Below are 21,628 nucleotides of genomic sequence, written 5' to 3'. Positions count from 1 at the left end.
TATGATCGACCGAAAAGATCATCGCTCCATCAAATATGCCGGACCTGATGTGTGGAACAGTATCCCGCCGGCCATCCGACAGTCAACGAGCATGTCCAGTTTTGTCCACATTCAAGTCGAAATACAAGCAATTACTACTAAATAAATACAGTCCATCCTCAAGATTACCGGACCACGACTGACCTATCGATCTCGCTTCCCATGACATGCCGCCCTATTTCTTGTCGCATTCTTTTTCTATACTATCTTCTTTACTTTCATTCAGTGTGCATGCCTCCTCTTTACATCGCCTAGGCCAAGGTGGGTGTCAGATTCCATAGACTACTCCTTGTCGCTTCGATATCTTCCTGTCTTTTCATTGTATCGCATTTTTTGTGGTGTATTGAACTGATAAAATTGCTAATAAACCAATGATGATGATCATATGATATTTGGACTACATACTAGGTTTGTTATTTCCGAATTACTGCTATTTGTTGTTAACTTCAAGCACATTGATCGGTATAGGAAGCTTATTGTCACAAATTACAATGGAGAATCCTATCAAAATACGAATAAATGGGGTATTTTTTGTGTTCGATATGTGGAAGGGAATAGATTTATGCATTTCTCACATTCTCGGGGTTTCAGTACAGACGGACCTACGAAAACATTTATTATAGGCTGTTAGAGTCTGGTTCAAACGAATCCGTGGGGTAGCCTGCAATAGCGGGCGAGAAAACGGGTTATTAAAAAAAATTACAGGAAATATATTGGGTCGACTAAAAAACAAAATTTTTCCGATTCGAGTCCCTAACGACACGCTTCCACGTATAATCGGTCAGCAGTGACCTTTTTCAGTAAACTTCGCGGTCAGTGCCGTCGAAATCCAGATTTTGCGTAATTTATGGTATTTTTTGTCGTCGTGTGCAAGCGCCTGGCTCTCAAAGCTATGAAGTTGGACCCATTGCCAAAAAAGGAGTAGCCTACATTTCGGCTTCCTCGGGGGACATGTGCGATTCCTTGAGGAAGGAGGACAGATCATCCTAAAGGAGTACGTAAAACGTATGGTAACCCCTGTTGAGAACCACTGCACCAACACTTCTCACATCTAGAACGTAACCAGCTATACTTTCCTTATAAGATGTATTAACATGATAGAAATAGTATCAAAAATTCCGAATTGCAGACAGATATCCACCAAAATTTCCACGCCCCACATCGATTGAAGAGAGCCGTCCTTGCCGTATCCGCGTATCAGCATCCAATAACTGCCAACGAAGCGTCGGTTCGAGACTTCATCTGTCACTCTCCGAAGCTGGAATCGGTAGACGAGGCAGACGAGGAATCGGACGACATCACGTCTATGTCGTCGTCCTTTTTGATTTTGCCGTCCGGCCCGAGAGACTGGCTGCCCCAATGCAGATCAGACGCGTTCGAAGACGACTCGCTGCCGACCAGACGCGGAAGAGACATTCCCTCTGAAAAGTAAGCCAGCAAATACGGCTCTCAATTATCAACAATAAACTAAGCTGTGCGCCGCCAGATGTGGTCGTAGTCAACGTTGCCACTCGGTAGCACAAATAGTGATTTCCGAGATATGTCAGAACTACTTCATGTGGAAGTATACAGACGCAACATGACTTAACGACGCAATTTTCGAACACACATCCAATGGTTACTGCGATGGGGCTATTTCAAGCGGATTCACATGACGATAACACACGAAAATGGTGCAAACTGATCCCGAAACCAATTTATACTCTTCAAAATCCTTGCTAGACCTATGTTCCGATCTTAGGAATTCCTTCAAGCAGAAAGAATATTCTTCGATATTTTTTTTCATCCAAGCAACATAGCCATTAATTCTGCCATCGGCAAACATCTGTTGGATAATCCGATTTGTGCGAATAATTATCGAGACGACCGATTTCGAATCGTAGGTCGAGGCCGTTCACAATTCCATTTGTGTGCCTTGGAATCAACTTTTATCAAAATACATCAACCAAAACTCTGTCAACAAAAGGAGTTCGTGTATCACCTAAAAATAGTACATTGAACGCTCTCTCATTCGAAATTTCATGCTGGTGACGTCATATTTTGTGATACGATTGTTGATATACAATGTTCTTTCCAATTCTCTACTAGTTGCTGACGATTACCCCTGACGAGTGTCAGCCGAAAATATTCGGGTTCATTTCAATATGAATATACTATTTAATTGTATACATAGCCATTTGATCACAACGAAAGAAAAGATAATCAAAATTGTGGTTATTCGTAACCAATGTTCCCTCTAAGCTGCGCTCGTGTGCAAATGCACAGTGGTGACACAGTCTTTGCGGACAGAAAATCCGAAGTGATGACCTTTTTTTTAGTCGTTACGCACTGTTGTCCAAGGGTCTGCGCAGTAAGTTGTTGAGAGTGCGCAGACTCGTCTAAAATTAGAAGGAACATTGTTCGTAACAGTATTTACCATCCTGTGACATCCCCACCCACCCACTACTATTCTGATGCAGATTACATCATTAAAGCATATACGAGTTCAATGAAGAGAGATAGTAATATAACACATTGCGAACGATTGTTGTGCATATGCAATGTGCATAAAAGAGAGAGAGTAACTTTGAACAATCATACCGGTTCCAAGCTGAGGGGTCGGCTTCACACCAGAATTCGCATCACTCATGTTTGATATTTGTCCGAGCCAGCCGCACCGCATTTCAATATCCTGCCGAGAAATAAATGAACATTACCAGCTATTCCATGTCAAGTGATCCAGAAACACGACGAAATGTAACCCAACAACTCGGATTTTTATAAAATTTGGTATGCTTACAAAACTTTTTTTTTCTGACATCAGAAAAATAAGTTTTATCGTAAACGGTCAATTAGAACTGAAGATACGGCCGTTCAAAAATTGCAGTGTTGTGATCGCTCAAGCGGAAACAATGTCGAAAATTAATACATGTATTTAAAATTTGCCATATTCGGGCAAAAATTAGGGTTGTTGAGGGTGATACTTTCATACTTCGACAACGTCAATTTGCAGGCATAAAAACGAGCATCAGAATTTAATCAGGCGGAAACGAGCCACACCGACCCCAATTCATTTCAGGGATCACTGCCAGTCCACAAAATCATCACAGAGGTATGGGGACAATCTAGTGGAAGTAGTTTCAGCCTGTCTGGAAATTAGTCATAGTCACTTGAACCAGAGTAATATTCAGAGGTGGTCAAGGTAAAAGTATCGCAGCAAATTTCTACTCTAATACAAGTAGTTTTTCACGAAAACAGCTATAAGATCGCAAAAATTTCCATACCTGCGGGTAAGGTCGTCTTGTGTCACCAGGAACCCAATTCAAAGGCGCGGCGGTAGCGCAAGCGGCGCTGATCTTATGCGCATACTTGATGATTTCTTCCGAAGGCACGGCACCTTGAGATACAATGAGGGTATGATGCCAGGATAGATTTTGTGCCATATGCCATCAAAGCGCCTTTCTGACAATAGTCGTAAACGGTCCTGAAACGACTCAAGTCACACGACTTTCGGACTCCGAACATATATCTTTTCGTTGTAGTGGGTAAGTAAATTCATTGGTCACCGAATGCACCGCATTGAAGGCTGGCTAAGTAGAGCTGCCATGCTGGCCATTGGGGTTGTTCAAAAATAAATTTTACGTCCAGTTTTATTAGCTATCCGATAAAATTGTTACGGTAGGTTGGCTAAAATATCGCTGCACACCAAATTTCGTTCATTTCCAACGTGCTGTTACAGTTCGAAAATGTCAGCCAGTTTGGCTCAATTCCCACCAGTAGCAGGGAAGTTATCGGAGAACAAAATTTTGGATTTGCAAAAGAATAGTAGCCTATTTACGATGAGAAATTCTTTTAATTCGGCCAACCCACTGTATATACTATCATTTCAAATCCAAAATTTTGAACATCAATACCATCGCTTCTACTCGTTGAAAATGAGTGAAATTTGCTATGCATCGTTTTTGTAGACAACTTAAAAATTTCATGCAATGTTCCCTCTAACCTGCGCACACAAAATCTAAGCTGCGCCCAAAAATGGTGAAGTGATGATCTTTTTTTTTAATCGTTACGCACCGTTGTCCAAGGGACCGCGCAGTGAGTTGGTGAGTACGAGCATACTCGTGAAAAATTAGAGGGAACGTTGGTTGCCAGTGAAATTAGAAAAAGTTGCTTTTTAAATAAATTGAAAATTTCAATGGCTTTGCTTCTGCAGGTTGGAAATGAGCCACGTTTGGTGTGCAGCGTTTTTAAAAAACCTAGCCATTTTATCAAATAGCCAGCAAAATTATATCGCGATCAAAGATATCACACACTGCCACAAGTCATTTAGCAATAAAACACGCTTTTGTACTCTTTCGAATATGACAATACCTGCGACTGTGCATTGACAAAACTATATATAAAATATCAAGCATATTGGAATTCTCAATCAGTAATTTTCGCCTTATTGGGCTCGAGCGCGAAAAACCCGAAATGTGCTGCGGCCATGACTATGATGCAGCAGTTCATACTAAAGCATAGAGAACGAAGTGGATCACAGCATTGCACTAACCTTTCTGGGCCTTCTTTATGGATTTCATTTTTTCTTTCGCCTGATATAGCGCAGTTGATAACAGGTTTTCCGCTTCTTTGAAGTGCTTCTGCATCAGAAATATTTCCTGTAAAAATTGTTTTCTTTTTGATAAATAAATATACACATTTACATGGGTGACAAGGGACGCCCCTGCCAGGTTAACTTTAGATCTTTGAAAGTCTCAAGTCTTACCGACATACTAGGAGTAAAGCCATTAACCTTGCATATTCAAGCAGGTTGTTCATTTCAAGTCATGATTTGAAGTGCCACTGGAAGAGGTCGTAAGTCGTAACGTCGTAAGTCTCTACTCATTTTACAAGTAGAAGTAGATATTTTCAAGTAAGTAGTACCAAGAGTATTCTAGGCCAGTTAGCGTAAAAACTGGTAGTCAAACATAAAAGATGCATCAGTCCCCGGCAGAGATTTCGATTTGAATGGCCAGATTGTGATCAGATATAGATTTACACTTATTTAAAAGGTGAATTTGAGCATGAAATTTCAAATGATTTTAATCTTTCATGCGACTTCTGAACAGATTTCAGCCATTAATGGATTTGAGTAGAAAATCCAGAACATGATTTGGATACGAATCGCAATCTTTGTGGTGTTTTGATACTGTGATAATTTCAATACAATGACTATGATTATCATTGTAGTCGAGGGACAATCACGAATGTTATGTACGAACTAAAATATGGTATATCAGTTCTCGGCCTACTTGGTCTTTCTGCGCAATCTCGGCTTTATAAGCTTCGATCTGTTGGTGGAGCTGCTTCTGTTGTCGAGCCGTTCGCATCATTTCCTCCATTTGCTTATTTTTAGAGAGTAGGAGGTCGGTAAGTTGGTTCACGTCCATACTGAAAACAGCCGGACATGTGTCGGGGTTTCACAACATCGAAATTGGCAAGAGTTACCGTACATTGGCGCGCTTGGCGTGTTGACTCTTTGGTTTCCAAAAGCTTGACTGTCTTGTAGCCTTGATTGTTGTTGGGCCAGAGTTTCGAATAATTGCCTGTGGAGATTTCGTAGCTAATTATTCACTGTGTAGGCGTGTACTGAGCTGATACTTGATTGATAGAAATGAGATATTCACTAATATTGCCAGAAAATAACAAACCTTGTTATAAGTTCTATATCTTCCACGAGAGCGATCAACTGCTGTTTCGTGCTGATACATCCCGAAGAGCCCATCATTCAGAATCGCAGCAACTATTGCAGATTTTTAATCTGTTTTGTTATAAAATTGAGAAGTGAAGTCATTTTCGCTAGAGACAGACTTACTCATTACATGTCACAAGCTCAAGACTATCAAACTATGGATAAATTACCGGCGCTTCTTCGTTATACGATCAGAGAGAGTGAGTGCTCCACATGGTACCTATAAACAATGTTCCCATTGAACATGATACAATGTGATGTGTTTCACATGATATCAAGCTGTGCTGCCCCTGAACTCGATATTTTTTTCTACGCAGGCGACCTGGGTTCGATTCTCGCCAGTACCCTCTTTCTGTGAGTCGCTGCTGAGAGATCCGGTGATGGGCATGGAGATTCAAGCAAATGAGAAGCAGCAAGGATTACAGTATGAATGACGATAACCAAAAGACTTATTTTTATATTCAATGAACACAGTGCGAAAGTGATTTTACTCGTATTTCGCATAGTCATTATGCTGTAAAGATACATTAGCGTCGTATTGGAAGTTCGGCATTGCTCACAAGATCGCTAGTTATGTCGGCTGATTAATTAAACTAATTAAATTCAGTGATTCAATCACACAATATAGTATATATGCAACAATACTGTGACAGATAGAGTGACTCGGACTTGAGCCGCTAGTGAATTATTGAGAGATTGACCTGCGACTCGGAACCTTCTGACTTGGTCACGACCCTGGAAACGGCTAGGAGTAGTCTTAAGATCAGACACCCACCTGGGCCTAGGCGATGTAAAGAGGACGCAGGCATACTGAATGAAAGTAAAAGAAGATAATATAAAGTGGCAAGTGACAGAAGGCTAAATCCAAGTCGTGGTCCGGTAAATGGCGAGGGCTGACTAGTATTCGTTCAGCAGAAATTGCTTGTATTTCGACTTAAATGTTGACATGCTCGACGACTGTCCGATAGCCGGTGAGATACTGTTCCACGCTTCAGGTCCGGCATCTATTGTAGTTGGACGACGTGGACGGCCTGTGTTGACACTAGGAATCGTGTCTGGGGCGTGTTCGAACATCATGTTTGAGGTGTGTTCGGCACGTGCTGTCATCCGGACATGGTGTCTTGGGCGTGTTCGGCCTGCGTTGATACCCGGACATCGTGTCTGGCGCGTGTTTGAACATCATGTCTGGGGTGTGTTCGGCCTGTGCTGCCAATCGGACATCGTGTCTGGGGCGTGTTTGGACATCATATCTGGGGTGTGTTCGGCCTGTGCTGCCAATCGAACATCGTGTCTGGGGCATGTTCGGCCATTCAAACATGGTGTCTGGGTTGTTTTCAGATCTGAGTTGACACTCGGACATCGTGTCTGCGGCGTGTTCGGTCTGTGTTGCCATTCATACATGGTGTCTTGGGCGTGTTAGGCCTGTATTGACACTCGTACATCGTGTCTGGCGCGTGTTTGAACATCATGTCAGGGGTGTGTTCGGCCTGTGCTGCCAATCGGACATCGTGTCTGGGGCGTGTTCGGACATCATGTCTGGGATGTGTTCGGACTGGTTACTACTGGGAAGTCGTGCCTGGTACTGCAACTGACTTTATAGTGAATATAGCGACTAACCTTATTTCAAACATGACTATCCTTATTTCTAACATGACTATCCTCATTTCAAACATGAGACTAACCTTATTTCAAACATGACTATCCTTATATCAAACATGACTATCCTCATTTCTAACATGACTATCCTTATTTCAAACACGAGACTGACCGTATTTCAAACATGACCAACCTTATTAACATCGTGTCTGGGGGGGGGGGATTGGGACTGTGTTGCTAATCGCACATCGTGTCTGGGACGTGTTCGGCATATGCTGCCATTCAGACTATATGTCTGGAGCGTGTCGGCCTGTGTTGACACTCGGACTTCGTGTCTGCAGCGAGTTCGGACATCATGTCTGGGGCGTGTTCGGCCTGTGCTATTGCCATTCAAAATGGTGTCTTGGGCGTGTTCGGTCTGTGTTGCCATTCGGACATGGTGTCTTGGGCGTGTTCGGCCTGTGTTGATACTCGGACATCGTGTCTGAGGCGTGTTTGGACATCATGTCTGGGGTGTGTTCGGCCTGTGCTGCCAATCGGACTTCGTGTCTGGGCCGTGTTCGGCCATTCAAACATGGTATCTGGGCTGTGTTCGGTCGGAGTTGACACTCGGACATTGTGTCTGGGGCGTGCCCGGTCTGTGTTGCCATTCACACATGGTGTCTTGAGCGTGTTAGGCCTGTATTGACACTCGGACATCGTGTCCGGCGCGTGTTTGGACATCATGTCAGGGGTGTGTTCGGCCTGTGCTGCCAATCGGACATCGTGTCGGGGGCGTGTTCTGCCATTCAAACATGGTGTCTGGGTTGTGTTCGGACTGAGTTGACACTCGGATATCGTGTCTGGGGCGTGTTCGGTCTGTATTGTCATTCGGACATGGTGTCTAGGGCGTGTTCGGCCTGTGTTGATACTCGGACATCGTGTCTGGGGCGTGTTTGGACATCATGTCTGGGGTGTGTTCGGCCTGTGTTGCCATTCGGACATGGTGTCTTGGGCGTGTTCGGCCTGTGTTGATACCGGGACATCGTGTTTGGGGCATGTTTGGACATCATGTCTGGGGTGTGTTAGGACTGTGTTGACGCTAGGACATCGTGTCTGGGGCGTGTTCGGACATCATGTCTGGGATGTATTCGGACTGGGTTACCACTGGGAAGTCGTGCCTGGTACTGCAACTGACTTTATAGTGAATATAGCGACTATCCTTATTTCAAACATGACTATCCTTATTTCTGACATGACTATCCTCATTTCAAACATGAGACTCTCCTCATTTCAAACAAATCTGTCCTTATTTCAAACCAATCGAACCAACCCTGTAGTGTTGACATGCTCGATTGGAGCTTGTCATGTTTCAAGTCCTTGAGTCCTTTACTGACATTTATGCCGGGAAAACGATTACCGGACGTGGTTTGCTTGAGAATGATTAAAAATGGGATGAAAAGATATTTAATCGATACAGGAGATATTTATTATTACATTGTCATTCAATGAGGCAATACCGCTAACTAACAAATTGTTGTGCATTTACTCATTTCAAATACCAACCAGAATGCACACGTATAAAATGACAGTAATAGAACAGCTGATTACTGTTGTGTCTTTATTCACATAACAAAAATAAGCTACCAAACAGAAAACTCCGAGCACTTATAAGCAACGTAAAGGCACCAATTAGTAGACATGAGAAATGATCATTAGACGTGATTGCACTGACGTAATACACCACATCTCCTCCCCAACTAATATTATAGTTCCTCAATCAAACGTCTAGGTCGTCGTCGTATTCTTTGTGACGGTGGACACAAAGGCGGCACTGCATTTTCAGTGTTTTGGCGCACAGGCGGCACTGTATATTCAGTGTTTTGGCGCTCAGGTGCCAATAGTTCAAGTTCATTGTCAACGTCCATTACATTATCGTTGCTTGGACTGATTACCGGTGTAGGTATATTTTCTGTTTCCACTGGTGTTGGACTGGATGGAACACGAAGACGAGGACTTGTCAGACGACGATCTGGTGTTGGTGTCATGCTTGTTAATACGACTGGATCGACGATCTCTTCATCTTCCTGGTCGCAAAACCGTGACGCCGACAGATCTCGGATTTGGTCGATATGTCGCTTCCAGAGTAGGTCACCAACTTGAACGCGATACGTTGCAGGACCCAGCTTTTCGATAATAACTCCTCTTGCCCAGACTGGGGGACGCTGTCGATAGTCCTTGACCATAACCGGATCGCCCACTTCCTGCTGACGAGACTTAAGAAGTTCGGTCGGTTTGCAAGCTGGATGACCCTTCTGCAACGTGGACTCCAACTGTAGGTGCACTAAATGCAACCGTGTCCGCAGCTCCCGTCCGAACATAGCTCTAGCAGGAGATATCTTTGTTGTTGAATGCGGAGTCGTTCGGTAGTGCAGCAACATCGACTGTAGTCTGTTCTTGATATCCGTTCCTCTGTTCGCTTCCTTCTTTAAAAATTCCTTTAAAACACGAACAAATCGTTCCGCAGAACCGTTGGTTTTGGGACTAAAGGGAGCAGTTCTAATGTGCTTAACACCATTCCGAGTCAAAAACATTTCGAATTGTTTGGACGTGAAAGGTGGCACTTTTACTAGCTCATCCGGCAGGCCATGCGTTGAGAAAATCTTACCAAGTACGGATATCGTATTTTCAGCAGTAATTGAACTCATCTGATGCACTTCCGGCCATTTCGTCCGAGCATCCACTAGTACCAGGAAGTAGGCCTACTTCCCCATACGAGGTCCGGCAAAATCCACATGTACTCGCTGCCATGCACGAGTTGGCCAGACCCAAGAATTCAAAACTTCCGGCCTTCTGCTTTCACATTGTCTGCAGATAGCACAATCTCTAACCTTCTGTTCGATGTTACCGTCGAGATTGGGCCACCACACATGCATTCTGGCTTTTATCTTCATCCTTACGATCCCAGGATGGTGTTCATGCAATAAATCAAGGATATGTCGTTGATATCGCGCCGGGACAACTACTCGGATACCCCAAAGTAAGCAGTCCTGCTCGACTGTCAGTTCGTTCCTGCGAAAATAAAACGGTTGATATTCTGGAGATAAGCCGCCAGCGGGCCATCCGTTAATCACATAATAATGTACACGAGATAAAAGCGGGTCTCGGCGCGTCGCAAGGCCAATCCTTTTCGCTGTTATGGGTAGATTGTCTACTTGTATCGCATTTATCTCGTTGGCTTCCTGCGTTGATGGATCCACCTCGGCTGATGCAATCGAGGGACTTCTCGAAAGCCAATCTGCAGTAACATTCTGCTTACCCGGTTTGTAACGAATTTCGTAATTAGGGGCTTTTCACAAGCATCATCCCACTTCCACTTCACGTCCTTTCTTAGCAAGTTCGTTAACGGTTGCAACAGACTGGATAGGTTCGGTATAAATTTTCTATGGACATTTACCATCGTCACGTCCTTTCTTAGCAAGTTCGTTAACGGTTGCAACAGACTGGATAGGTCCGGTATAAATTTTCTATGGACATTTACCATCCCGAGAAAAGACCGCAGTACACTCACGTTGTCTGGACGGCAAGCAGAAGTCACTGATCGCAAATTTGAGTTGCTCGGTCGTATGCCATTCTTGTCAATCACATAGCCTAAATATTCCAGGGACTCTTCCAGGAAACAACACTTGGACTTTTTAGCTTTCATACCATATTTATCCAAACGATTACATACTGTCGATAGCAGCTCAAGATTTTCCTTCTCCGAAGACCCGGTGATTAAGATGTCGTCCAGCAAACACGGTACATTCAGTCCTTGTAGCACCTGATCCATCAATTGCTGAAAAATCGCAGACGCTGATGCCACTCCGAACGGAAGTCGAGTGTATCTGAACAATCCCAGATGGGTGTTAATCACCACGTACTTACGCGAGTCGTCATCAAGCTCCACTTGCGTGTACGCTTGTGATAAATCGATCTTGCTAAAATACGAACTTCTCCTTCCGTTAAGAAGCGCCAGCAAGTCGTCGGGGGTCGGTAATCGATATTCCGGTATATCCAACTGCGGATTAATCGTAACTTTAAAGTCGTCACAAATACGAACTTCACCTGACGCCTTAAGAACAGGCACAATTGGACTCGCCCAGTCGGAGTGCTCAACTTTTTCCAACACTCCAGTATCCACTAACCTACGGATTTCTGTTTCCACTTTATCAAGTAAAGCGTATGGCACCTTACGCGCTTTGTAAAATTTCGGAACGGCGTTGGGCTTCATGTTGAGCCGTGCTTTAATGCCGACAACTTTCCCTAGTTGCGTTTCAAAAATACTAGTATCCCTCAATAGCCTGCTTAGGCAATCTCTCGAATTCTCACTCTGACCGCTATCCGAGACCATTCCGATTAATTTTGGCAAATTCATTTGTATTTAACGCATCCAGTTCCTACCGAACAACGGCGGAGCTTCCATATCCAAAACAATCAAAGGCAATTTACAATCATGTCCCTGATAGCTCACCATCACCACGGTTTTACCCAATACCGGCAGAATTTCGCCACTGTAGGCCTTCAATTTAATGTTGCATGGCTCCAGCGTCGCAAGAGGAAATTTCTCCCACAGTAAATACTTCGAAATTACGGATACTGCAGCACCTGTATCGAATATCATAGAAATGATAATGCCGTTGATGCCAATATCTACGCGAATCTCATCTTTCCCTTCTACGAAATTGATATTCATCAAGATACTCACACTGTCGTCTGCCGAGGACTCGGTACCGCAGTCGTCATCGTTACCAGCATCATCAGTTGATTGCTTTTCCGTCGATCCGCTCAAACAGTTAATCTTGCATGCGGTCTTACTCTTTCGCCTTGTACCTTTTCCAGGGCACATCTTCCTTATGTGTCCGACCCGTCTGCACGCATGACACAGCGCTGTGCGAAAGATACAGTGGTCTTCTCCGTGGTTAGATTTCCCGCAGCGCTTGCATTCGTGGTATTCTCGAGCCCCCCCGCTGTTCCCTTCGTACCAACGCGGTGCTGTAACTACCAGTATCGAAAAGTTGTCTCCCCGCTGCTTCCATTGCGACAGCTTTTTTAACGGCGTCTTCTAAGCTCAAATCATTCTCCAACAGTAAGCGCTCTTGGATAGGTCTCGAGCGCAGACCGCAGATGAACCGATCTCGAATTGCTTGGGTTAAGAATGCCCCGAATTCGCAATGTTCGGACAATTTCTTCAGTGCCGCGACGAAGGCATTGACAGGTTCACCCTCGTCTTGGACCCGTAGATTAAATTTATACCGCTCTGCCACTAACAACGGCTTCGGCGTAAGATGATCCCCGAGCAATTTTACTATTTGTCGATAACTCTTTATCTTTCGGTTTTTCTGGTGTCGAGAGATTTCGGACGAGGCTATATGCTTTCGCCCCACATACCGTTAGCAAGACAGCTTTCATTTTTCCTTCGTCGGCAATACCATTCGCTTCAAAGTAAAGCTCCAAGCGTTCGACATACTCGTCCCACTCGTCTTCACCCAAGTTAAACTCGGGCACTTTCCCGTATCCTCGGCTTCCGGCCGCAGGAGTGTCGTTGTTCATCCTCGTCGCCAATGTTGTGTCTTTATTCACATAACAAAAATAAGCTACCAAACAGAAAACTCCGAGCACTTATAAGCAACGTAAAGGCACCAATTAGTAGACATGAGAAATGATCATTAGACGTGATTGCACTGACGTAATACACCACAATTACGAGCTTGGGTCCTTTACACTTCACATATACCACATACCGAAGTATGCTGGGCAGGACCAAAGAGTATTTGGGATGGGGGTTCGCAAGATCCGGGTCCGCGTTTGACGAGAAAAACAAAAACACAAAGCGCATCAGCTGGCAATCTGGCATAGCAGCAATGGGATGTCATGTCGTACAGTTCAGTTCAGTTTACTAGATTTCAGATTTTATCAAATGAAAAAACGCACGATAACGATAAAATGAAAGGATAGAAAGCTTCAATTGCTCTAATGGCGTTCATCTTCTTCTTTCATGTATGATTGTAAGGTTTTGGTTATTATTGATGTAAGGTTTCGGTTAGCTTTAGCTATTGATGTTCTTTTTTATGTCAGCTTTTACTCTATCATCGTTCATCGGTAATTCAATAGCTTGATCTGTCTGAATAATGGCCAGCCAAGGGGGTGGATATGATATGGATACGGTGTCGAGAAAACCATTGAAACTAAAAGGAGATTCGGGCAAAGTTCACAAGAAAAAGAAGAAGAAAGAACGCAAGAAAAAGTTGGAAAAAATCGAGGTTAAAGCCATCGAGGAATCTCCATCCGACAAACGAACAGAACCCACCTACAGCAGGCTAACGGACGCTCAGTACAAATTCAAGCTTACTCAAGAAAAGAGGCAGATGGACAAGATCTTGAAGAAAGCATCAAAAAGTCACAAGGAGCGTGTGGAGGATTTCAATCGTCACCTTGACTCGTTATCGGAGCACTATGACATTCCAAAAGTCAGTTGGACAAAATAGACACCGTTGCCATCACAAACAAGAAACTATATCGAAACAGGACATGCATGATTCTATGCATGCTAATACTCCACCATCTAAAATGGAGTTGATATCTTGAAGGAGATGAATAAAAAGTCATGATTAAAGGATAACCTCGTATTTTCCTTCTTTGAATAAATTTATACGTTCTTGTGACTTCGTGTCTTTCAATGGTGACCCATGCTGAACATTCGTCAGGGATAGCCGCTAAAACACTCGAAATTCCCGAATTAAGATGAATTTTCATTACTATTTGTGTATTAGTGTCAGTTTATTAATAATTTCATCTTTCCAAAACACCACAAGACTGCGATCCAATGAGTATGTGGTTGTGTATTGCACATTTTACATCATAAGCCGGTTAACTGCACAATCTTGGTTATTTTTGATAGTGTAAGCCCGCTGATGGTATTTATGCCATGCAGTACTGGCACTTGTTACAATATCAGAAATAGTAGGCCTACATATTCTTTTGATGTAAGCTACATTGTCAGCTGACTGATTACTATGTTTCCGCATATGATTTTCTCAGCGCACCTGTTTAGTGTAGCGACTTTCTAACTATGGTCAACGTGACGAAAGGCATTCTAGTAGAATGTGATCCTCCGATGAAACAGTATTTACTGTTCTTGGACGAGACCAATTCTCTTGGGAAGAAGTTCATCCTGCAGGACCTAGACGACACGCATCTCTTCGTTTCCGCTGACGTGATGGATGCTTTGCAAAGAAAAATCGACGATCTAATGGATTACAACTCTTTTCCGATCGGTCAGAGTCAATCATAAAAAGAAGTGTGGAGATCCATCTCTTCGATCGTTTATATTATTCCGAGCTACGGCTGGAGCGCGTCAGTTCCCGAATCTTCGGTATTACAATCCCTACATTTCATGGTATATACTGCTGAAGATGTTAGTCACAATGGACTTGAAGGCTTATTATATTAAGAAACTGCGTAAGAGTTTGAATGAATACATGTATCAAATTTGTTGCAACAACAATATCCATATTGGGTTTCAAAACCTCTTCATCTTTACAGACACAGGGTTACCGTACGCCCTCCCTTTTCACTGAATCGAAAATGTATATTTTGGCAGTTCGTACTCCTTTATAGCTATTACAGCCAAGCAATTCTACAGGCAGAACTGGAATAGCCTACGCCACGAATGACGCTGAATTTCGATGATGGCAAGGATGACTGATAAAATAACATCACAGCTAACCTTTCTTGGATGTTTCTGGTGCTAGTGGAGGTGGATGCCTGTTGCACTCCCTTTACAGGATAATTTCAGGGTGTATCTACTTTGAAGTCACCACCGAAGTGACTTCAAACATCTCGCCATAACCATCATCCTCCTCAGTTCAATACAGTGCCACAACCCAGCTTTCAGCTTATCTGTGATTATATTTTATTGCAATACCAGCAACGAAAATATGAGAGTGCGTTCAATAGTATGCCGCCAGTTAAATAATCACCAAACCGGCGGTCGTACGCACCGCCAGCGTCACAAGCAAGCGGCTCGATATGATTTGCATGCTACAGACCATTAAAAATAATCCCGGGTAAAGTGAATCAACGTGAAGGAATTTCTCTTCGTTAAGAAAGCATCCGCGACGATTCAAACCTCGACTTTCGTAGTAATACAGTTATATAGCGATGGGAATATCATTATCTGACAAAAATAAGGAAGGAGTACAATGTGACAGGACAGTCTGAATGCGCCTGCCTGTGGGATAATACGTCCCAGATAATCAGAGTGCGCTAAGGCAGCTAAGCGCTTCACTTTGCCAATTCCTTTCCGATCTTGTACCCCAAAATCTTGTTCCAATCGACCTTGGACCTGGTGACGGGCAGCTGCCGGCGCAGTGCTTTGAACGTGGTCTCCGACATACTGTGATAATTTTCCGAGATCGCTTGCTGTGATTACGAAAGTACAGTTAGTGGAATTAATATATTGTGTCAATATTTTTACGGCATACCTGGTAGTCACTTTCCGCTCTGCTCACGACCCTCCGGAACTCTTTGGCTAGTTGGCTGGGGCTCTGTGAAAGGACAAGTCTCGATTCAATGATCAACTCTATTTCAAAAGTGGGATCTGCGTTATAGTAGGGATGGTGTGAACCTAATGACCTCACGTGACGTCATATTGCCAATTCCGACCCTACGTTTCAGGTAAGTGATAGCCTATATTAATGTACACGACACCTATCGACAACTCGGGCCACATAATGCCACAATGCTGAAATACATATTGACGTTTTAAACGTCACCAAATATATCAACTTGGCAATCAAGTGATGCAATAATCCCTTAAATCCGTCGATTTGCTAACAATTTCGACGAGGACTTGCAAGGGATTAATTTAGGCCAGACCGGACAATGTATTCGGGGTTCGAGTATTGCTTGCTGCGTTGATATTGAGCAGAGTGTAAAACAGGTTTTTATACTTGCTGTCTATATTACCCCATTACCAAGTTATACAGCAGTAGCGAGCACCACAATCGCACGGATTTGGTTTTTATGATACAATCAACATATGAAATCAAGATTGACTCCGCTCGCCTGCTAGATTTTTTTACATCAGACAACGATATCTATTTCAAAGCATCACTCGCTGACTACCTAAAGGTAGCGTATTTCGCTCTTGATGTTGTGTGATTGCGGGTCAAGCTCACAGCACAAGAGTCCCGAAATATTCGAGCTAACTTTTGTAACAAAGCTAGTAAAGTTTTAGAGTTTGTCAAGGTGTATGCTCGTTTAGTGTTGATTTTTTGTGCTGCCAGCCAATGTTCCCTCTAATTTTTGATGAGTGTGCGCACACTCACCAACTCACTGCGCAGACCCTTGGACAACAGTGCGTAACGACTAAAAAACATCATCACTTCGGATTCTTTGTGCGCAACTCACATTTTCTGTGCGCAGAGACCATGTCAGCACTGCGCAGCTCAGAGGGAACATTGCTGTCAGCGCCATGCATATAGTGGCCCGCAGTTGAAATGCAATGAATTTCAACCAAAGATGTTATAATGAAGTGAAAATTGTAATATATGAAAAAGGTTCACAGTGCAGAACCTACCGAGGTTCGTTTGTGAACGTGAACCTCTGAATTTCTGAGGTTCACACACAGAACATGAACCTCACGTTCACACCATCCCTACGTTTTAGTACGATAGCAAGTGTCAGCTAAAACATAGTAAGATAGCCGATGAATCGCTCAAGCGTTTTGTAAATTGAACTAGAAATTAGGACTAGGACTGGGCACGATGACTCGACTTCTTGAAACCCAATCAATCAACAGTAAATATCAAAGTCGATTAGTCACAGTCGTATTTTCAGGCAACGAAAACAGACATTCTCACACCAAGAGTCCTATTTTAACAACGAAAAGTATAGTAGTAAATACTTCATTTTCACCGTATGAGCCTCGAAACTTGGGTTACGTTACGCCTATCTCATCAGTTATGCTGTGCTGCGTCCAGTAAAAGACATCAATCATTTGTTTTCTGTAGTCTTACACCCGAGGAGCTTCTGTTATGTCCTTGTCAGTAAAATCTCAAGTCAGTATATTTCACTAGACCCCGAGTCACATCACCCATGTACTCCGGAAACGCCGGTAGTACTTACGCTGGCCGAGAAGCTATCCTTGCATTCCTTTTGGCTTACAAGTTGCACGTTGCCATCTTCGTAGTAGTGAACCTAGATAAGACACACAAGCTCCTTGATATCTATACATACATATACAAAGGTAATGCACCTGTGCCCACGTGCTTTTCAATTATTTTACCTGATTTTTCAAAATTCCTACCAACTGCGCGCTGCCCGCATTGGTGTCCACGGTGGCGCACCATTCCGATCTCCAGCGCCCGTTCCAGTAATTGTTGGGCTCATAACGATGGTCCTCAATACACAACGTGATTACGACAGCGCCGTCACTCTTCTTGCTGTACACCTAAAAGCAGAGACGGTCAGGAATGAGGTTCCACATGAACAAGTGGTCAAAATGTTTATGGACCGCTTCACTTACAAGTACCATCTCTCGAAGTAAAACTACTTGATACAATTTGGATCTTCATAAAATTAGGATTTTGAAAAGTAGAGAGTACTTTTTCATTAAGCTTGTAGCAGCGTAGCTATTATGAGTGAAGTTGTTGTAATAAACTGTATGGAATAGCCCTGATATCACGGCAACTGAATATATCTTCGAAGAAGTATGTCACCCCTTGACCAAATATGATCGAGTACTTTTCACAATTTCATTTTCTACTCAAGTAGTTAAACAGTTTGATCAGGTCAATTTAAAATCACTTAGATAAATTCTAAAGAACGCTCGTGAGAGGTGTTTGTGACTGCTATAACGGATTTGGCATCGTTTTGTATGGGCTGTCGGTAGGGTCCTCCTTTAGGAGGGTTTGTCCTCAATTTTGAGGTTTCTGAAAATGCCCTCCGAGGACGTCTAAATCACTGAATGTCCTCATTTTTATCAATTCGTCCTCCTTTACAGCTTTTGCATCAAAGATAATGGATAGATCCGAGTGAAAATCGGCATAAATGACGCTAAATAGGAAATTTGTGGTTCGATCGAAAGCGACCACATTTTTTTAGTCAACACCAATAATTTCAAGTAAAAAGTGTGTTAATCCGGGAGTCGAGCGGAAGTGATGACCTTTTTTTTCAGTCAACCCACAAAATTTTTCAGCAAAATTACCGAAATCGCCTGATTTCAGTTTGGACTAACTAACTTTTCTGATTTGGTAAAAGTGTCGTCCTTTCCCAATTCCAAAATATGGTAACCCTACAATCAGGATCATGAGATGTCAGATGTGCGAAATTTTTTTCACATACTCGACTATATATTTTATGAATAGTCACCACTCAGCATATCCAGGCTATAAATTAGTGTTTTCCGCCCATTCTCTTGTCCAGAATCAGCTTAGCTCAACTGAGTCAGAATGAGGTAAATAATTTTTAAGGCCACAATTTTATTTCTGCAAGTCGAATAATAAAGCTTAATACATCATTTACTGAAATGAAAGCATCAAAATATCTCAGTCATAGACGGAGAGACGTACCGCATACGCCCCATGGGGGTAATGATCTTCAATGTACTTCTTGAACGTATCGTCGACTTCCGACCTCCACTCCTCCGCTTCGCTTTCGCCACCGTCGTTGACGTCGGAAGCCGTGTTGCGTAGATGATCGTACCTGAAGAAAAAACACGCAATTTTCCGGTTGCTTGACAATAAAAAAATCAACATGTTGCACAAGAAACTCACTTGAACGTTTTCTTGGATCTGGGATCGAAAAACCGGCTGCCCTCCCGTTCCCCGTGCGCTGTTATGAGAGCAGGCTGTTGCACGCCGTCCAGATTGGTCGGGAGGAACTGGTCCATGTTGTACTTTGAGAACGCGCTGCGATGTAATGACGAGATAAATAGTTGAATAACGACGATTGTAATAATATGTGCTATGACCTTAGCAGGCTGTGGAAATTCTTTTGCTGTATAGTTTGGCATATTAAACCACAGCACCACCATCGGCAGTTGCCATAGCTCAGCAGTTAGAACCCAGGCATTTCGTTACAAAGGGGTCAGTTCGAATTGCATAGGTGGCTGTCACTCGAAACCCACTTACAGGAAAGTCTATTTCCAACGTTGGATCTAAGACTATGAAAATGGGTAGGGTCGCGGCAAGAAGGACAAAAGGCTTATTAACATCAGAAACCCTACAATACAGATCACTGATCCAATGTGGCAACCCCCAAATAAGAAATAAATATGAACGACGAAAAAGATGCAAACAACCAAAATAACAATTTGAAACCTTCTGAAGTAGGCTAATTCTTATATCCAGACATCCACACCCACAGCAATCGCATTGTAATAGTTTGTTGTAGTACAAAGAAATTTCTCAAACGAAAACAGTAAAATACCGTGGTTACTGCATGTTGCTAATGTTATATCCTGTCTGTGTGATGTAATATTAACAAAAACAAATGAATAGTAGACTGGTGACGTACAGTAGTAACGACACATAACAAACATCAAAGAGTACATATTCGGAAATAAATAACTGGAAACCACAACACAGAACATTCATGATATATTGCCAAAAAAAAATTTACTGACGCTGTAAAGTTTAGCCCATCCTGAATGTGACATTTATTTTTCAATAGTTGTTTGTGGCCGTTCTCTTTTTCATTAGCAGGTTCTGGATCACAGAGCTGCCAGAATGAACGCCTATACAATCTTGTATTATTTCAACAATGTTGTGAATGTGAGTTGTTTTCAATTATTTAGAACCGAATATTTACTTTTCAACATTTGATATATGAATGTTACATCACAAAACTATCAGTACCTGTACAAGATAAAGCTAATTAAGGGAAAACAAAAAGAGTTTAAAATATAAATAAAATCACAAATGAAATGATCGCTCACGGTGAAGCACGCTCCCTTAGTAACTGGTCATTGTTCAACAGCAGTCTGACATCTGCAAAACATATTCCAAGTCATTGCGACCGTTACATACAGCATCGGAGTATCAGGCAGACACATTTAAGTTACATCATCTAATCAAACAAACTACAGTACCCACTATGACACAAAAGCTTCTAATATATTTCCTGTGCACGTAAAGACTTGTAACCATCTCCTCCCACAATTATTCAAGTTCACAGCCTCAGAGGTTGTAAAAGTAGCTCTTTATGTCATGAATCGGTAATCTAGGGCGTACCGCAAAATGCTACCAACTACGTAGTAAAATTTAAAATTTTTGATAAGGTAATTAACTCCAGTGGTAAAAAAATGTGTAAGGTTGTACATCTTGGATTCTTCTTTAATTTGGCTGACGGTGTGTAAATATGTGAAACTATACTGGCAGTCAGTTTTCTTGATTCTATACCGTGTATAATGCACAACAAAATGTCACTCAAAATGGGAAAATGTAAATCTATTTAAAAATACTTTGAATTAAACAAAATGTAGTAATTCAGACCAACCATGAGCAAGCGACGGCAAACACAAACTTATGGCAGCTCAAGAACAAAAACCCCTTCATGCCTTCATGAATAGTCACACGGTTTGATACTATACAAACAACTCACCATTGAAGACTTCACTGAATTCCCCGGGTGGTGCATGAGTGAGAAAATTCATGGCGATTCTCACCTGCAAAAAAAATAGAACAAAGTCAAAAAAAGCATACACTCGTAAGCTATATTGGATTTCAAGTATAACAATATAAATGTCACAAGTATCACGTCAGCATACCTTTTCATCGTCAGTTATTGGTTCATCATAATCTGCCATCTCCCAATAATTGTATATAGTTGATAGGTGAACACCAAATTATATTTCAACTGAAATGATTAAATGGAAAGAAGCAAGTTATTCAAACATTCATTGCATCACCAGACAATTATCAACCATTAAATTAACTACTCAAAAGTAAACAAAGTATATAGGTATAGACTTTCACAACATTATTGCTGTGAATTGATATTATACAATTTACGGCAGGCTATTGGAATATGGAAAACAAGTCATTGGTGATCAAACATATCGTCATAGGATAGCATCATGACATCTTATAAATTATTTGCTATAAACTTTAGTATATATCACATGATACGGAATATACTGATACTGTACTGGAGAACATTGATATGGCTGCACGTTTGGTTGAAATGACAAATTCATGTGTGCCGTGTAATTTTATTTTCAACCAAGCAATGAATTGTATGTCTATATGTCTGTCGGTC

The 21,628-nt window shown here is 42.4% G+C and overlaps 3 protein-coding genes and 2 long non-coding RNA genes across 6 annotated transcripts; 2 read left to right on the top strand and 3 right to left on the bottom strand.

Moving 5' to 3' along the window:
- Positions 1–1,108: 1,108 nt before the first annotated feature.
- On the bottom strand, positions 1,109–5,896 carry LOC145438280 (mediator of RNA polymerase II transcription subunit 4-like). 2 transcript variants are annotated; one of them, XM_080315674.1, is made up of 7 exons: positions 5,709–5,896; positions 5,511–5,603; positions 5,310–5,448; positions 4,571–4,676; positions 3,303–3,415; positions 2,620–2,710; positions 1,109–1,460 (listed from the first exon to the last, which is right to left on the bottom strand). In XM_080315674.1, the coding sequence occupies exons 1-7, from the start codon at positions 5,783–5,785 to the stop codon at positions 1,285–1,287; spliced, it is 795 nt and encodes a 264-aa protein (XP_080171800.1). In that variant the 5' UTR covers positions 5,786–5,896; the 3' UTR covers positions 1,109–1,284. The 2 variants fall into 2 exon arrangements, with proteins under 2 accessions (XP_080171800.1, XP_080171802.1); XM_080315676.1 differs by lacking the exon at positions 1,109–1,460 and adding an exon at positions 2,142–2,417 and having other exon boundaries at positions 5,709–5,850.
- A 21-nt stretch (positions 5,897–5,917) lies between these two features.
- LOC145438289 (uncharacterized) lies at positions 5,918–6,293 on the top strand. The gene is made up of 2 exons (XR_013914907.1): positions 5,918–5,949; positions 6,067–6,293. It is a non-coding gene; the product is annotated as an uncharacterized LOC145438289 (long non-coding RNA).
- Positions 6,294–10,188: 3,895 nt separating this feature from the next.
- LOC145437466 (uncharacterized) lies at positions 10,189–11,211 on the bottom strand. The gene is made up of 2 exons (XR_013914671.1): positions 11,058–11,211; positions 10,189–10,396 (listed from the first exon to the last, which is right to left on the bottom strand). It is a non-coding gene; the product is annotated as an uncharacterized LOC145437466 (long non-coding RNA).
- A 2,196-nt stretch (positions 11,212–13,407) lies between these two features.
- On the top strand, positions 13,408–14,404 carry LOC145437465 (protein FAM32A-like). Its single transcript, XM_080314724.1, has one exon. It carries the CDS (start codon positions 13,495–13,497, stop codon positions 13,849–13,851), a length of 357 nt encoding a protein of 118 aa, XP_080170850.1. The 5' UTR covers positions 13,408–13,494; the 3' UTR covers positions 13,852–14,404.
- An 850-nt stretch (positions 14,405–15,254) lies between these two features.
- On the bottom strand, positions 15,255–21,287 carry LOC145437463 (F-actin-capping protein subunit alpha-1-like). The gene is made up of 9 exons (XM_080314723.1): positions 21,138–21,287; positions 20,972–21,035; positions 20,307–20,358; positions 19,144–19,278; positions 18,940–19,072; positions 17,655–17,819; positions 17,495–17,566; positions 15,850–15,912; positions 15,255–15,787 (listed from the first exon to the last, which is right to left on the bottom strand). The coding sequence occupies exons 1-9, from the start codon at positions 21,174–21,176 to the stop codon at positions 15,650–15,652; spliced, it is 861 nt and encodes a 286-aa protein (XP_080170849.1). The 5' UTR covers positions 21,177–21,287; the 3' UTR covers positions 15,255–15,649.
- Between the last annotated feature and the right edge of the window lie 341 nt (positions 21,288–21,628).

Source organism: Botryllus schlosseri, chromosome 4 (genome assembly GCF_051294905.1).
Source record: "Botryllus schlosseri isolate E-star chromosome 4, Bs_hap1, whole genome shotgun sequence".
NCBI classification, from domain to species: domain Eukaryota; kingdom Metazoa; phylum Chordata; class Ascidiacea; order Stolidobranchia; family Styelidae; genus Botryllus; species Botryllus schlosseri.
The sequence above is the reverse complement of the archived record's forward strand: the minus strand, read 5'-3'. Positions and strand labels throughout refer to the sequence as shown.

Bases quoted from the DNA above. Each gene is read 5' to 3' on its own strand.
- LOC145438280 (XM_080315674.1), bottom strand. From the start codon at position 5,785: ATGATGGGCTCTTCGGGATGTATCAGCACGAAACAGCAGTTGATCGCT. The intron at 4,677-5,309 runs GTAGGCCGAGAA...CAATTTTTACAG, and splicing joins AGATTGCGCAGAAAGACCAA to GAAATATTTCTGATGCAGAA. The intron at 2,711-3,302 runs GTATGGAAATTT...ATTTCTCGGCAG, and splicing joins CAAGACGACCTTACCCGCAG to GATATTGAAATGCGGTGCGG.
- LOC145437465 (XM_080314724.1), top strand. From the start codon at position 13,495: ATGGCCAGCCAAGGGGGTGGATATGATATGGATACGGTGTCGAGAAAA.
- LOC145437463 (XM_080314723.1), bottom strand. From the start codon at position 21,176: ATGGCAGATTATGATGAACCAATAACTGACGATGAAAAG. The intron at 17,820-18,939 runs GTACGTCTCTCC...CTCTGCTTTTAG, and splicing joins ACCCCCATGGGGCGTATGCG to GTGTACAGCAAGAAGAGTGA. The intron at 15,788-15,849 runs GTATGCCGTAAA...TCGTAATCACAG, and splicing joins GAGCGGAAAGTGACTACCAG to CAAGCGATCTCGGAAAATTA.